General features: G+C 35.2%; 1 protein-coding gene across 1 annotated transcript; it reads left to right on the top strand.

The window, feature by feature from the left end:
• Positions 1 to 1,295: 1,295 nt before the first annotated feature.
• LOC139866239 (BTB/POZ domain-containing protein At3g50780) lies at positions 1,296 to 6,629 on the top strand. The gene is made up of 2 exons (XM_071854420.1): positions 1,296 to 2,494; positions 5,452 to 6,629. The coding sequence occupies exons 1-2, from the start codon at positions 1,844 to 1,846 to the stop codon at positions 6,406 to 6,408; spliced, it is 1,608 nt and encodes a 535-aa protein (XP_071710521.1). The 5' UTR covers positions 1,296 to 1,843; the 3' UTR covers positions 6,409 to 6,629.
• The last annotated feature ends 7,541 nt before the right edge of the window (positions 6,630 to 14,170 follow it).

The following is a 14,170-nucleotide window of genomic DNA, read 5'->3' as shown; positions in this document are numbered from 1 at the left end:
ACTACTAAATTATAACAATTTTATCTTTATTCTTAACTATTTTGTAAAAAAAAGATAAATCAATTTAAAATAAGTTAAAAGAAAATGTCAAGCAATTAAATTGTTGTCGTTCTCGTGACATTCTGATGGTTGACAGGAATATATGATGTTTGATGTTTCACCGATTTTTTTCTGTCTCCAATGCTTGTTATCCTGATATCTCTCGAGTTCCGTTGGGTTTTGCTTGAATTTCGTCAGAGTGGTTGTCGGACGCCAGTTGAGCGTCGTTCTTAGACATTCCCGTGGTTATTCCGCCATGTATCTGTGTTAGATCGTGGCCTAGGAGAGTTTAGCAGCCTCACTGGAATTTGATTCTTCGTCGAATTTTAGTCTTCGGTATCGCCAAAGGCGGAGTCATGGGGTGTATGTGGATGCTTTGCCACCTCCAGCTCCCCAAAATAGTTTGATTATAGTGTATTAAAAATTATGAAGTAACTACTAACATTCTCTAATAATGAATACTAGCATCACTCATATGATTTTTTATTTAAAATAGTTACAATGTGTATATAAAAATTTCATATTGATATTTAATTTTCGCGAATAACCTCCCTTATTCGAAAATCATCCTGGCTTCGCCTCTGCGTACTGCTATTCTCTTTGGCTAGGCGACGAGTACCCTGTTCGTACTCTGGTTTTCTAAAGTGGCAACGCTGAAATTTTTGGTTCCTTATTCTAGGCTTGTGGTTGCAAGGTTGCTCAGTGGCATTTGGGATTTTCCATCTGGCCTCTTTTTAGTCGTTGGGTGTTGCTGGTTATCTTCTTCGCGATTTTACTATTATGGCTTATGATGATGTTCTCTTACCATCGAGTTTGGTGGTGGCATTCTCTTGTTGGTGGTTGGATTTCTTTCCAACTACTTTTTTCCAGTGGTCCAGCTATAGGTGTCGGCGGTTTGCTTTGATTATATTGTTTTGTGTTTGGTGCCTCCCTTGTTAGTTGCGGAGACGATCGGTGTTCTCCCGATCTTTGACACATGTGGTTTTTTTCATTTTAGTACATTTGATATTTATGATTTCTTTGTCTGCATGTTTGACATGCTCTTTATTCTTGAGAAGTGTGTTTCCACTTTATTGGTGAGACCGTTTGCTTAAGTTACATTCTCACGTCGTGGTTAGCCTTGGTTTGGATTTCCTCCTTTTGTATTGTTTTGTACTCGTTGATGTTCGTATCCGTCAATTCAAATTTTTTATTATAAATAATCATAAATCCCAAGTTGCCTTCTTCTTTGCAAATTCCAAAGAGCATTTCAGTACTTGAAAAGCAAACAAAGCAAAAACAATATTGACAGACAGCCCCATCACATTCACTCGGAAACTTGTGTTAACCTCATGAAGCACAGACAGTTTATAACCCCACACTTCCAATTATTTAAAATCAAAAGCTGAAATTTGCTACAGAACATAACCCAGTCACTGAAAAAGCATCAACCCATCATCACACTCTTCCACCCCTTTATCTTTTGTTGGGTCACTCTGTTCCTTCTTTTTATCATCTTCATCATATTTTATCATTATTATTTGTTTTCCTTTATCATTCCAATTCTTCTTTTCTTGCTTTACAGTTTGTATCATTAAGATTTCAAGAAAACTTGATCAACATAAGGTTTTTGCTCTCTTACAATACTGGGATTTGGGTAGTCTTATAGTTTCTTGAAAACTCACAAATAAAAATTTAAAAAGGAGTGATTTTTAATGAAAAAGATTTGAAATTTTTTTGTGGGTATTAATCCTTTTGCATAAATTTCCTCAATTTCCATGTCTTTTTTTTTTTTTTGGGTAGTTGATGTTTGAAGTGTAATGAAATGGGTGATATTAGAATAACAAAGGGGCAAACCAAGATTAGGAATGTTCCCATAGCTGTAACCCCAGAAGGATTTTGGTGTTGTCCTTCACCTGTTATGTTTCAAAAAACCCTAAAATCACAACAGCAACATCACCCTTTAAACAAGCCCAAATCATCATCAACATCTCCAGCTATTAAAAATTCATCTAGTCACAAAAAACATTCACCTGAATCTGATAAAAAACCATCAGCTGCATCATCAAAGTCTGAAAATAAGGTTCTTGATGATCAAAGTAAAAATGGGTTTGAATCACCTGCTGTTGGTGCATCTGTTGTGTCTGAAATGACAGCTGTCAGACCGAACACCGAAAATTTGCCAAGAAAGGTGTCTATTGAATTTGGTGAACCTGGAACAGGGGATTTGAAAATAGTGTTAATGGGTAAACAAGGGTTTATAGTGAAATTGAGTGTTCATAGAAGTGTTGTTGGAGAGAATAGTGCGTTTTTCGCTGAGAAGTTATTAGCGCAGCATCCGAGTTTTAATACTATTGAAATTGATGATTGTGAAGATGTTGAAACATATGTTGAGACTGTGGGGTTAATGTATTGCAAGGAATTAAAACAGAGGTTGATCAAACAAAGCGTTTCGCGCGTTCTTCGTATCCTTAAGGTAATTTCTTAATGCTTGTATATCTGTTTTTTAATTTGATATTTGATTGGATTGGATTTAGATTCCTTTTTTGAACTTGGATCTTACATTAATTATATGCGGTTGTGGCTACAAATATGTTATTATGATGTAAATCATTTAGGTAGTGTTTGTTTGAATGTGCGTTTCGAATGAGGTTATATGATTAATTAATTACAGATTTGTATAACTGGCTGTAGTAAAAAATGGTGAAAGATATAGCTTTTTGATGAGCTTATGTTTGCCTTGATATATTGATAATCTGTCTTTGCAACTGATTAAACGGATTATGTGACCTTTAACTAGTTGGATGAAACATAAGCAGATGTAGCTTAACCTAAACTAGAAACCAATAATTGCGACTTGAGGTTGTAATAATCAGCTTGATCACTTTGAAAACGCGAATCTAAACACCTCAACTTTCTACGCTTAAACTCAAGTATAAGGTGCCAATTTTCTGTTACGTTCCTATAATCTTGTCGTATGAATATAGGATGTTTTATGATATTTGATAATAACCAAGATACTTGTTTTTAAAGAGTCAGAAAGTAACTTGTGTAGTGGATTGTTACTACTTTAAATAGTATTAAGAGGTATGCAGTCTTTTTGACCAATGAGTTACCTGCAATAATTTGAAGTAGTTGGAGAGTGATGATTGGTTGACTCGGAAGTTAATACTGTAAAAAGTGTAAAACTTTGATAACAATGCTTCATTTTTTGTGATAGTAATGAGTTTTTTACCACACACAAAAGGAAATTAAAGACGATAATTTTGTAACAATTTAACGGTTTGCTAGAAATAGATATATAGATATACAAATCTTCATCATATATGTATAAGAAGGTTCGTTGGAAGTTATAACTTGACTTAATGTTAACGTTAGTGGATGGATTGTGTGAATATTAAAATTGCACATAATTTCTGAATTCATTTAATGTAAATTGAGATTGAGATGAGATTGAGAGTTTTGTAGGTTTTTGGTGTCATAATGATGATAATTTTCTTGTAGTACTTATGGTATCATCTAGATAATTAGTTGCAAATATAAATTTGCATAATTGGTAGAGTAGATTGAGCCATTGAATGCTAATTAATTTGCATTATTACCATCTTAAATTTTATACATGTGTTCTGAAATTGAATACTTGGAGCCAGACAAATGAGTGACAACAACAACAAAACCCAATACCACATGAGACCACATGAGTGGTGTATGTGAGAGGTGATATGTAGACAATCCTTCCCCTATCCGACCCATAGTGAAACACTCTTACAAGTATAGAAAATCGTCCCTCTCTATTCGACGGATAAAGAGATTGCTTCCGAGTGGACCTCCGGCCAATAAGTAGGAAATTTTTTTAAAAAATAGTAAAATAAAATTAAAAATAAAATTAGAAATAAAATTGAGATGCCATGAAAATGGTAGAAATCAAATTTTCATGGGTTTTAAATCCTGTCTGGAATTCAATTTAGGCTCTAAACGGCAGTCAAGAAATCGACACTTGCTCTCAAAAAATTGAGCCATATGAGTGACCTAATCCTTAATTACCTAAGAAGGGATTAACAGTTTTTTACTAATTTTGAAGTTGGTGACAGTCAGTGCACAAAGTATAGTTGCTAAAGCAGGAAACTAAACAGTAAACACGAGATCATCAAAATCAGTTGTAAGATTATTTAAGAGAATCTTAGTAATTAAGCCTCACCGATCCAGTTTGTGCGGGCCACTTATGTGGCTCACCAGTTCAGTTGATACTTCGTGTTAAGGATATACTGGAAAGACTACAATTTTTATTTATTTATTTATTTTTTTAATTTTTTTGTAAAAGTCGCTAGTCGGGGACTAATTGGTAGGGACCTTGACTAATCAACTAAGTAGGGCACTAGTTAGGGACGAGTCGGGCTTTGATCAACTTTGACTTTGGTTGTAACTGACCTACTTTGACTGAATAAATCCCGACTTTGAACTAATAAATCCGATGTTGACCCAATATAATTAGACTTATGACAACCTTCCAAATAAATCAGCCAAGCTGGAAACTAGTTGGACTACTTGAAATCTCTACTAGTTGGGGGACTTTTACAACCATGATTGCATCAATGGTTCAGTGATAAGTTAGGAAAGTAAATGCGTCATCAATATGTTAATATCATCATCCAATAATAATTTAATGTGCGGAATGTGGATTTGTTTAACTGTAGATGATTTAATTAATTTTAACTTCTGTTAAGATAAGAAAATTTGGATACTATGCTCTGATGATGCCTCTACTTTTTACCTTTTCATTGCACCATTGATACAAATTGCCATTTTCTTTTGATTGTATTAATTCCCTTCGAATACATGCTTGTAAAATATACTTACGTAGTGATTCTGATAACTGCAAGTTAGCTCAACTTGTATTTATAAATAAGTAGTGAGCCAAATAAACGGCCCAGATTGATTGGATCAATGAGGCTTACCTATTAGTTAATCTTTACGACGAATCATGTGTTTAATTTTCCATTTTTAGCAACTATACTATCTACACTAATTTTTTTTGTTCCCTTTCGGTCCCGAGTTTCAACTCGCTTTGCGAGCAGCTAATCTCGATAGTTTGATGGCTATAATAGTCTTTAATGCAAGCAGTGTTGCAGAACTCAGATTCTCAGAATTACTCGAGTATTCGGTTTTTGCAACTAGGGGAGTACTCGGAAAGTACTTGGTCAAAACTCGGTCAAAATCAGTCAAATTCGGTCAAAACTCGGGATTACTTGGAAAATCGTTCAAAACTTGGGATTACTCGGAAAATTGGTCCAAGTCAAACTTGGTCAACATTTGAGTACTCCCAGAGTACTCCTTAAAAAGCCCCGACCGAGTATTCCCGGAGTAGCGATTTTTGCAACCTTGAACTCAAGTGAAGTTTCTATTATTTACGTTATTGTTTAAAACTAATTGTAGGTTGCAGAGCAACTCAAGTTCAAAACTTGCATGGAATCATGTTTGGAGTTTCTAGAAGCAGTCCCATGGGTCGGTGAAGAAGAAGAAGAACGTGTAGTGTCATCGGTTCTTCATCTTCAAAGTGAAGGCATTAAAGTCAGCCCGATACTAAAACGGGTCGCATCAGACGTATCCAAACCCGCAAACGACACCCTTTCTCATGTCCTGCAACTCGTCCTCAAAAGCACAGAAGAAAAAGGACGTCGCGAAATGAAATCGATCGTCTTAAAACTTTTACGAGAAAACAACAAGTCTGGTCCAACCAGTAGCAGCTCATCGACATCAAGCGATCTCTGTAACGACACTATTTACGCCTCGTGTAGAACCTGTCTCGGTTCTTTGTTGTTTTTATTTCGACAAGTGGCCCAACCCGAGTTTAGTCAACAGCCCATGGACCTCACGGGCCCGGTAGTAAAACAAATGGTGTTGGAAGCTGATAACTTATCATGGCTACTTGATATATTAGCTGACAGACACGCAGCAGACGAGTACGCAATCATGTGGGCCAGTCAGCAAGAATTAGCTGCATTGCACCCTAGGGTTCCTATAGTGAACCGTCACCACATTAGCTGTATTACTGCGAGAATATTTGTAGGGATCGGAAAAGGTGAAGTCTTGCCTAGTAAAGATACGCGCCATTTACTGCTGAAAACTTGGTTGCAGCCGTTGATCGATGATTATAGTTGGTTACAACACGGGTGCAAGTCGTTTGATCGAAAAGTTGTTGAGGAAGGAATCGGGAGGACTATATTAACACTCCCGCTCGAGGATCAGCAGATTATTTTACTTGGGTGGTTAAGTAGTTTCTTGAAAGCGGGCGATAACTGCCCGAATCTTCAAAAAGCGTTTGAAGTATGGTGGCGCAGGACGTTTGTTAGACCGTACGTGGAACAAGGCAGTTCTCAACTGTCGGATTAGATTGTTCGTGGATCGAGTGTTGGTAATGACTATGCAAGTGTGTGAATTTTCGTTTTATCGGTTTATGTTTCAGAATTCGGATTTAGTTTGATGCTTGTTACTAATCAAAAGTTTTAATAATCCTATGGTGTATGAAATTAATGTATATACATTACATAGTTTTTAAACTTTATACAAGTGTAGTATAAAGTTTTGGGATATAAAGCAAGACCAAAATCAAAATTGTGGTCCAGTTTGTAACATGGTGGTACAAATGCATGATTACTCTTATCTTTAAAACCAAAATGTGGTCCTCCTACACCAGATCAGACCTTTATTATTATTACTTTCTTTGGAGATTGCATGTGAATACATATTGAATAAAAACTACATGTAAAATAATTTTATAACTATTATTTCATTAAATTACATCAATATTGCAACTTTATTTTCCTAATATCATGAGTTTGCAATTATTAGATAATTATTATATTTGTGTAGCTTTGAAAAGTTATTGCAAACAAAGAAATGTCATCAAATATATTAAATAAATACAAATAATGCACAATGCTAAATTTTGCAAGCGACTTTTACAGGACCAGACTTGACCCTGGTGTGGGGAAAACAATAGTTAACCATTGGTCCATACGTTACTACTGGTAAATCCACAAAAAGACGGGATATGATCGCTTTTAGCCCGGTCAACATGTCTTACATATAACCCTATAAATTTTATAATACTCTAAAATCAATTGGTGATAGAACGTATAACCCTATAAATTTTATAATACTCTAAAATCAATTGGTGATAGAGCGAGGTTCCAAATGATCATATACGAACATTAGTTTATTTCAATTTCCGATGTGAGACGTTGATTTGCATCTATTAAGCGATTATGTCCAACAATAACGAGATAACTAACGAGATAAGTAAAGAAGTTACTCTTATTACTCCGTATTTAGTTTATTTTTTGATATAGCAGTAGCACTGTCATTCTAAAGTGTTAAGATGCATTGATCCGGTAGGATCTTGACCCGACCCAAATCCTAGAGAAATGGGTATTGAGGAAGTCAATAGGACCGATTCTTGCTCAACCAACCTAATGTTGGTGATTTTAGCATGATCCAACGTCATTTTAGTTGATTGGATTACTATGTTGAAAGTGTTTTCGAACCATTGATACGGTACACGAATTCGGAGAGTGTGGAGTACACGTTCGTAAAGTGTGAGGTGGTTTGAGGTATTCTTTTGGACTTGGATATGATGTTTGGAACTTAAGAAATGCGAATTGGACTTGAAAGAATGCGAAAACGAGACTTGAAAAGGCCATACGAGTGAAAAACCTTGAGTTTGGAAAATTGAAGTGCTGGCCAGGCTTAGCCCGCGGCGCGGCTTAGCCACCCGCGGCGCGGCTTAAAGCACAAAACCAGGGTCGAGACTTTTGGCTAAATTCAAGTTTGTTCCTTTGTTAGCCCGCGGCGCGGCTCAAGGGCCCGCGGCGTGGCTTAACACATGGACGCTGAAAAGGTGTCATTTTGACCCGAAAAGGTGTGTTTGATCCCCAAACGTTTTGGGGTTGTTCCAGGGTATTTTAAATACGTTTTTTTTCCATGTTTCTAGACTATTTTAAGTCTAAATACATGAATGAGAACTTCCAAGCAACTAGTGGGTATGAATCAAAGGTTGTGACTCTTAATCAAACCTTTTGACCCATTATAAATACACTCTTGGTGTATTTGAAAAAGGTTCCAGATTTTTGTTCTTTTTACACACTTTCAACTTCAAGCAATTAGAAGATACATCTCTGCAATTGTGTGATTGTTATCTTTTAGCCAAGACGACAATCTTGTCTTTGTCTTATCCCAATCGAAACTTCGCGTAACCCGTGGCTAATAGGGTCGAAATATTCGATTAGAAAAGTGTTCACACGATTCAAAGATCAATTCGGAGTCATTACCGTTTCAGGCACGAAGGTTCTACAACCCCGATATCTAACAATCTAATCGAATATTTTGCATTCTATACCCGGAGAAACGGTGGGAGAAAAGTCTTTCAATTGGTGTGAAGTTTGAATGAAAGGTTTCATGTATATGGTTGGAAAAGTTAATAATGGGATTCCATGAAACAAGAATAGATTGGAAAAGTACAGAAAGAAAAGGTTGTTAATATCCATCTTGGATATTTAATGATGGCATGGGAAAAACATCATGGTTCTTACGGTACACATTTTCTGACTTTATTTTAAGCCATTTATTTTGATTGTGTGATTTTGAACCGTCATTTAAATCCTCCATCTCCATGTTTTAATTGGTAAAAGTTGAAATATCATATTAACGGTTGGAGATGATGGGTAAAATCATACGAGTAATAATTGAAAAGTTTTGAAAGTCACTACGGTTGTGTGAATGATGGCTTATTTAATGTTTGAATGCACATTAACTGATCATACGGTGTTTCATGGCCATAATTTGTGAATTAATTGTTGCATCATATTCTGATAATAAGAATATACATGCATGCATGATGGTCAATGTATGAGGAGATTAATGGATGATGATCATTGGAATAAGATCACAATTATGATCTCGCAATGAAAAAAAAACATTAAATAATATCATGTTTGGTCATCACACATGTGTGTGAACTTTGATACATATTTGAATGATTTGTTTTGATCATAATTTTATCTAGATTACTCTAGTTTGGACAGAAAACAAGATTGATATTAATTATCAATCTTGTCACACTGAATGTCCATGGTCGGTTGATCAAACTTATCCGGTATGACGGTTGAGTAAATATATCTATTGTGAATGTTGGTTTCAATGGGTAAATTATAGAATAGTACTTTCTTAATTAAAAGAATGGCATCTTTCTTCTATAAAACCATGGATTTGTAGGGGGTTTAAATCGAAAAGTAAGGTTGATGATTATTTATTCTAATATTTATCAACCCAGTTTCGTTTCATGTTTTGTTGAGATTTCAATAAATAGAAATGATAAATGGAAGTATTATGGTGTCAATAAAAGAATAACTTATTTTATTTTTTTTGGATATTGACATGGAAACCCCCATGGTTGTTAATAATTGTGATCGTTGGAGTCACAATGGATTAAGTGGTAACAACTTTTTGATTATTTGACGGGTGGTAACAACTCGTTGGATATGTCACAAAACAATCTATATAATTATAAAGTGACTGTCTTGGTTACTAAATAAATGTCCATGAATTCTTTATTCATTGGTGAGATTTGTCCATAAATCTTTGAGGTTTATAAAGATGGTACAAGTTAGTGAAACGAATATATTTTAATATGGGATAAGGATTAGATGTTGCTTATTTGTTTTTAAATACCGGTATGCTATGGAAATTGGTGGTAAGATGTATGTGATTACATCTAGTGACCAATCTAGCATGGTATTCGATTAAGCATGGTCTAATGAAATTTATTGTGATGGGGCTTTAGTACTAACATACTTGTAAAAGCCAACCATGGACTATGGTTTAATTCACAATGTGAATCCTTAAAGCATATTAAATTATTTTGAGTTAAGATGATACATCTACAAGTTATTGGATTTACACTTGGTATAGATGAGGTATCTTGAATCAAAGTGTTGATGTTGAGATTATGGATATCATAAACTTGTTGTCATTACTTCTTAGTTTTAGAAGTGTATTGACTAGGGTATGTTTATAATTATAATCTCACTTCTAATGTAATGGTAATAATTGTGTACACAAGGATAATGAGGATACATTATCAAGGGTGTATGAATTATAAGGATTACATTGATGACTTGTGAAAAATGGACATATGCAAGAACTAATCAATCAATTGATTTGAGTACTCTTAAGGTTCTTATGGTATAGTAAGAATTTAGTAAATCCTTAGTTTAAAGGATTGTAAAAGGGAAATTGATTGAGGTCATAATGAATGAGATTAAAGTTCGTGGTGATCCCGAGTAATGGGATGTCTTTGACTAAGGCATGTATTTAAAACAAGTAAAAGTCTAGACACTTATGCCTTAGACAAATAGTGTTTCGTGAGGTTTAACACGAATGAAGTGATGTATGTGAATTTTGTTGTGTTACAACAAAGTTTGACTAAATCACTTGATTAAAGCATTAGCCGGAAGCGCGCAAAAGTTGGCTAATGTTGTGGGATTGAAGTCCATTTAGATCTTCCATAGTGGGATACCCAATTCCCTTCTAGTACAACGCTAGGAGCTGAATTCAATGAGGAAAGCCTACTATCTGAAGATTGGAACACATTTAATATATGATCCCAAGGTATGTGTTCGGACCCGTGAGAAAAAGTAGGTTGAAGTTTGAAATTCTTAATAGTTGTCTTGAAAATTTGCATCGCGGGAGCAAGATTAAAAGAAACTACCTACGTGAACATGAGGTTAAGCCGCCTCAAGAAAGCTTGGGACTTAGCTTTTGATATGTTCATGAGAGGATTGGGACACATGGCTTATAATAGTGTCGGGGTTAATTGTTAGAGAGTATGGAACTAATGTGTATATTATCGACAGGTTTTCAAATGAATTGATGGGTTCAAACTATTAGAGCACCCTGATTTTCGAATTCTTGCACGTGTAATATACTATGTGTAAATTCAATCCATGTGACATTTACACTTATGCATTAGTTTCTAATTGTTGGTATTTTAGTAATCAAGGATCATACTAAAATGGGGGGGAATTGTTGGTGATTTTAGCATGATCCAACGTCATTTTAGTTGATTGGATTACTATGTTGAAAGTGTTTTCGAACCATTGATACGTTACACGAATTCGGAGAGTGTGGAGTACACGTTCGTAAAGCGTGAGGTGGTTTGAGGTATTCTTTTGGACTTGGATATGATGTTTGGAACTTAAGAAATGCGAATTGGACTTGAAAGAATGCGAAAACGAGACTTGAAAAGGCCATACGAGTGAAAAACCTTGAGTTTGGAAAATTGAAGTGCTGGCCAGGCTTAGCCCGCGGCGCGGCTCAGCCACCCGCGGCGCGGCTTAAAGCACAAAACCAGGGTCGAGACTTTTGACTAAATTCAAGTTTGTTCCTTTGTTAGCCCGCGGCGCGGCTCAAGGGCCCGCGGCGTGGCTTAACACATGGACTCTGAAAAGGTGTCATTTTGACCCGAAAAGGTGTGTTTGATCCCCAAACGTTTTGGGGTTGTTCCAGGGTATTTTAAATACGTTTTTTTTCATGTTTCTAGACTATTTTAAGTCTAAATACATGAATGAGAACTTCCAAGCAACTAGTGGGTATGAATCAAAGGTTGTGACTCTTAATCAAACCTTTTGACCCATTATAAATACACTCTTGGTGTATTTGAAAAAGGTTCCAGATTTTTGTTCTTTTTACACACTTTCAACTTCAAGCAATTAGAAGATACATCTCTGCAATTGTGTGATTGTTATCTTTTAGTCAAGACGACAATCTTGTCTTTGTCTTATCCCAATCGAAACTTCGCGTAACCCGTGGCTAATAGGGTCGAAATATTCGATTAGAAAAGTGTTCACACGATTCAAAGATCAATCCGGAGTCATTACCGTTTCAGGCACGGAGGTTCTACAACCCCGATATCTAACACCTAAGTGGATGGTGGTTACCTTCCACCTGCCCATATTGACATATTATGGTGAACGTGGAGAAATGCTCCCTTTTACTTGCTCTTTACATAGTTTGTATGAGGGAAATTAGGGGATAGCCTCTGAGTTTACATACGTGTGTGTAATCCCAGAGAGAATTAATAAAACACAAAGTTTTACCCCATTAGACATTTTGCATTATCTTTATGCATTGTTCTTTACGTCTTCACTTTCGATTTATTTATATCATTATGAGATCGTCGTGTTGATCTTAATCTCGTAATGGATCATGCATAAATCATGTTAAGCATTACATTATATTCTAGTAACGTACAGCTTTGTTTTATCATTAGTTTTAAAAAAAAAAAAATCTCGTTGGTTCTTTATGTTAGATTTTGAATTTATTTTATTACAGTAATAGCTAAACGTCATGCATAATACATATAAGCGTGTTAAGAACGGTCCTATTTAAAAAGATTCTTATTTTGTAGGCTGGGTTGTCATGTAAGTTAATGCGTGGATAGACCCATGCATGGTTTTAAGCGTTTGTCATATTTGTGAGAGCGATATTGGGTTAGGCCCACGTAGAAAAAGATATTTTGTAACAGTGCGCCTGTTTGGATATTGGTTTCCTAAGACTACTCGTATCAGTTATGTCGTTGCTTCCGCCATTCGAGCCGCCATTCACCGGCGGCGATATTAGCAACTCGTCGTTGCTTCCGCCATTCGACTCCGTACTCCAGATTTTCGTTGCAAAGCAATTTCATTCACGGATCAAAAGCTGTTTTTGAACGTTTTAAACATTAGAACGGTTATAAATTTGAATTGCTTGGTTTGTGCTATATATACAGACATACAAATTGAAACACAGTGCACCTTAAAACATATAGAAAACACACACCGCAATAAAAAAAATCAAACAAAATCCAGATTTTTCAAATTTTAATTTCAATTTCATGGCTCGTTTAACTGTTTCGATGGATGTTTGGTACGCGGGAGAACTAAGCGAAGACTGGAAGATGTACCTGGACGGGCCATGTAAGTTGTTCGAGTCACTCGATAACGCCTATTGGAACACAGGGCGTTTGTTCGACTACATACGCGAAAATGTTGACTTCGAGGCCTCGAATTTTGCTTACCGTGATCCAGAAACCGATAAGTTTGAGTTTATCACAACCGAAAAAGAATGGCATGAAATTGTCGGGAGAGCCAAACTCAAATGCGGCCGAATCGAGTTGTATTGTATTCGTATTTGGACCCGACGTTTCTGCGTTCGACCTCATCCTCATTACCCGCACAATAGTAGTGATTCGGGACACGTGAGTGACGATACGATCAGGTCGTATTGAACTTTTTTCTTGGTTATTTTTAGGAATTTGTAATGTTTTTTATTTTTATTTTTTTTATTTTTAGGAATTTGTAATGTTTTTTTTTATATTTAAGAATTTGTAATGTTTTTTTTTTTATTTTTGGGAATTTGTAATGTTTTATTTATTAATAAATTGTTTATTTTAGGATTTTAAATGTTATATATAAGTAATAATAATAAATAAGTTTAATATAAAAAATAGAGGTGGAACCAAGTTATGGGTACGTCATGGTTATTAGCAGTTTAGTGGTTGGTTAGTGATGGGAAGTAAGTGCTGATGTGGCGTTCATGTGGCAGTGAGTGATACCATGAAGTTATGTCATGGTTACGAATAGTCTAAGAATTACTATCTCATCTCATTGCAAGTGTTAGTGACCAAATTTTTAATTGGGAAATTTTTTCTAAGTTTTCAAAGCTGTACATTTTAATAATCGTCATTTAAATCTAATTTTAGATATTAAGTATAACATATTAATGCATATTAACTATATCTATAAAAACTATTTTTAGAAAATTTTTATTATTTTATGATAGTTGTCCTTTGTTTCTAAATAGAAAGACGACGAATTCTCGATAAAATCGTGTATTATAATTGTTCATTTATTTCAAAAGAATCAAAAGTAAATTTTTAATGGATAAAATAGATATTTTATTGATGAAAATATGTTAGTGGATAAATTTACAACTTTATAATCTTCTTTATATACTAAAAGGCACGCAAAATATTGTTGTTTTCTTCATCTCGGATGTCGTTTTAATTTCTGGGCCCTTGAGTTTACCAGGGTTAAACACGTTCTATTCTATTCTACAT

Source organism: Rutidosis leptorrhynchoides, chromosome 9, assembly GCF_046630445.1.
Source record: "Rutidosis leptorrhynchoides isolate AG116_Rl617_1_P2 chromosome 9, CSIRO_AGI_Rlap_v1, whole genome shotgun sequence".
NCBI lineage: Eukaryota > Viridiplantae > Streptophyta > Magnoliopsida > Asterales > Asteraceae > Rutidosis > Rutidosis leptorrhynchoides.
The sequence above is the reverse complement of the archived record's forward strand: the minus strand, read 5'-3'. Positions and strand labels throughout refer to the sequence as shown.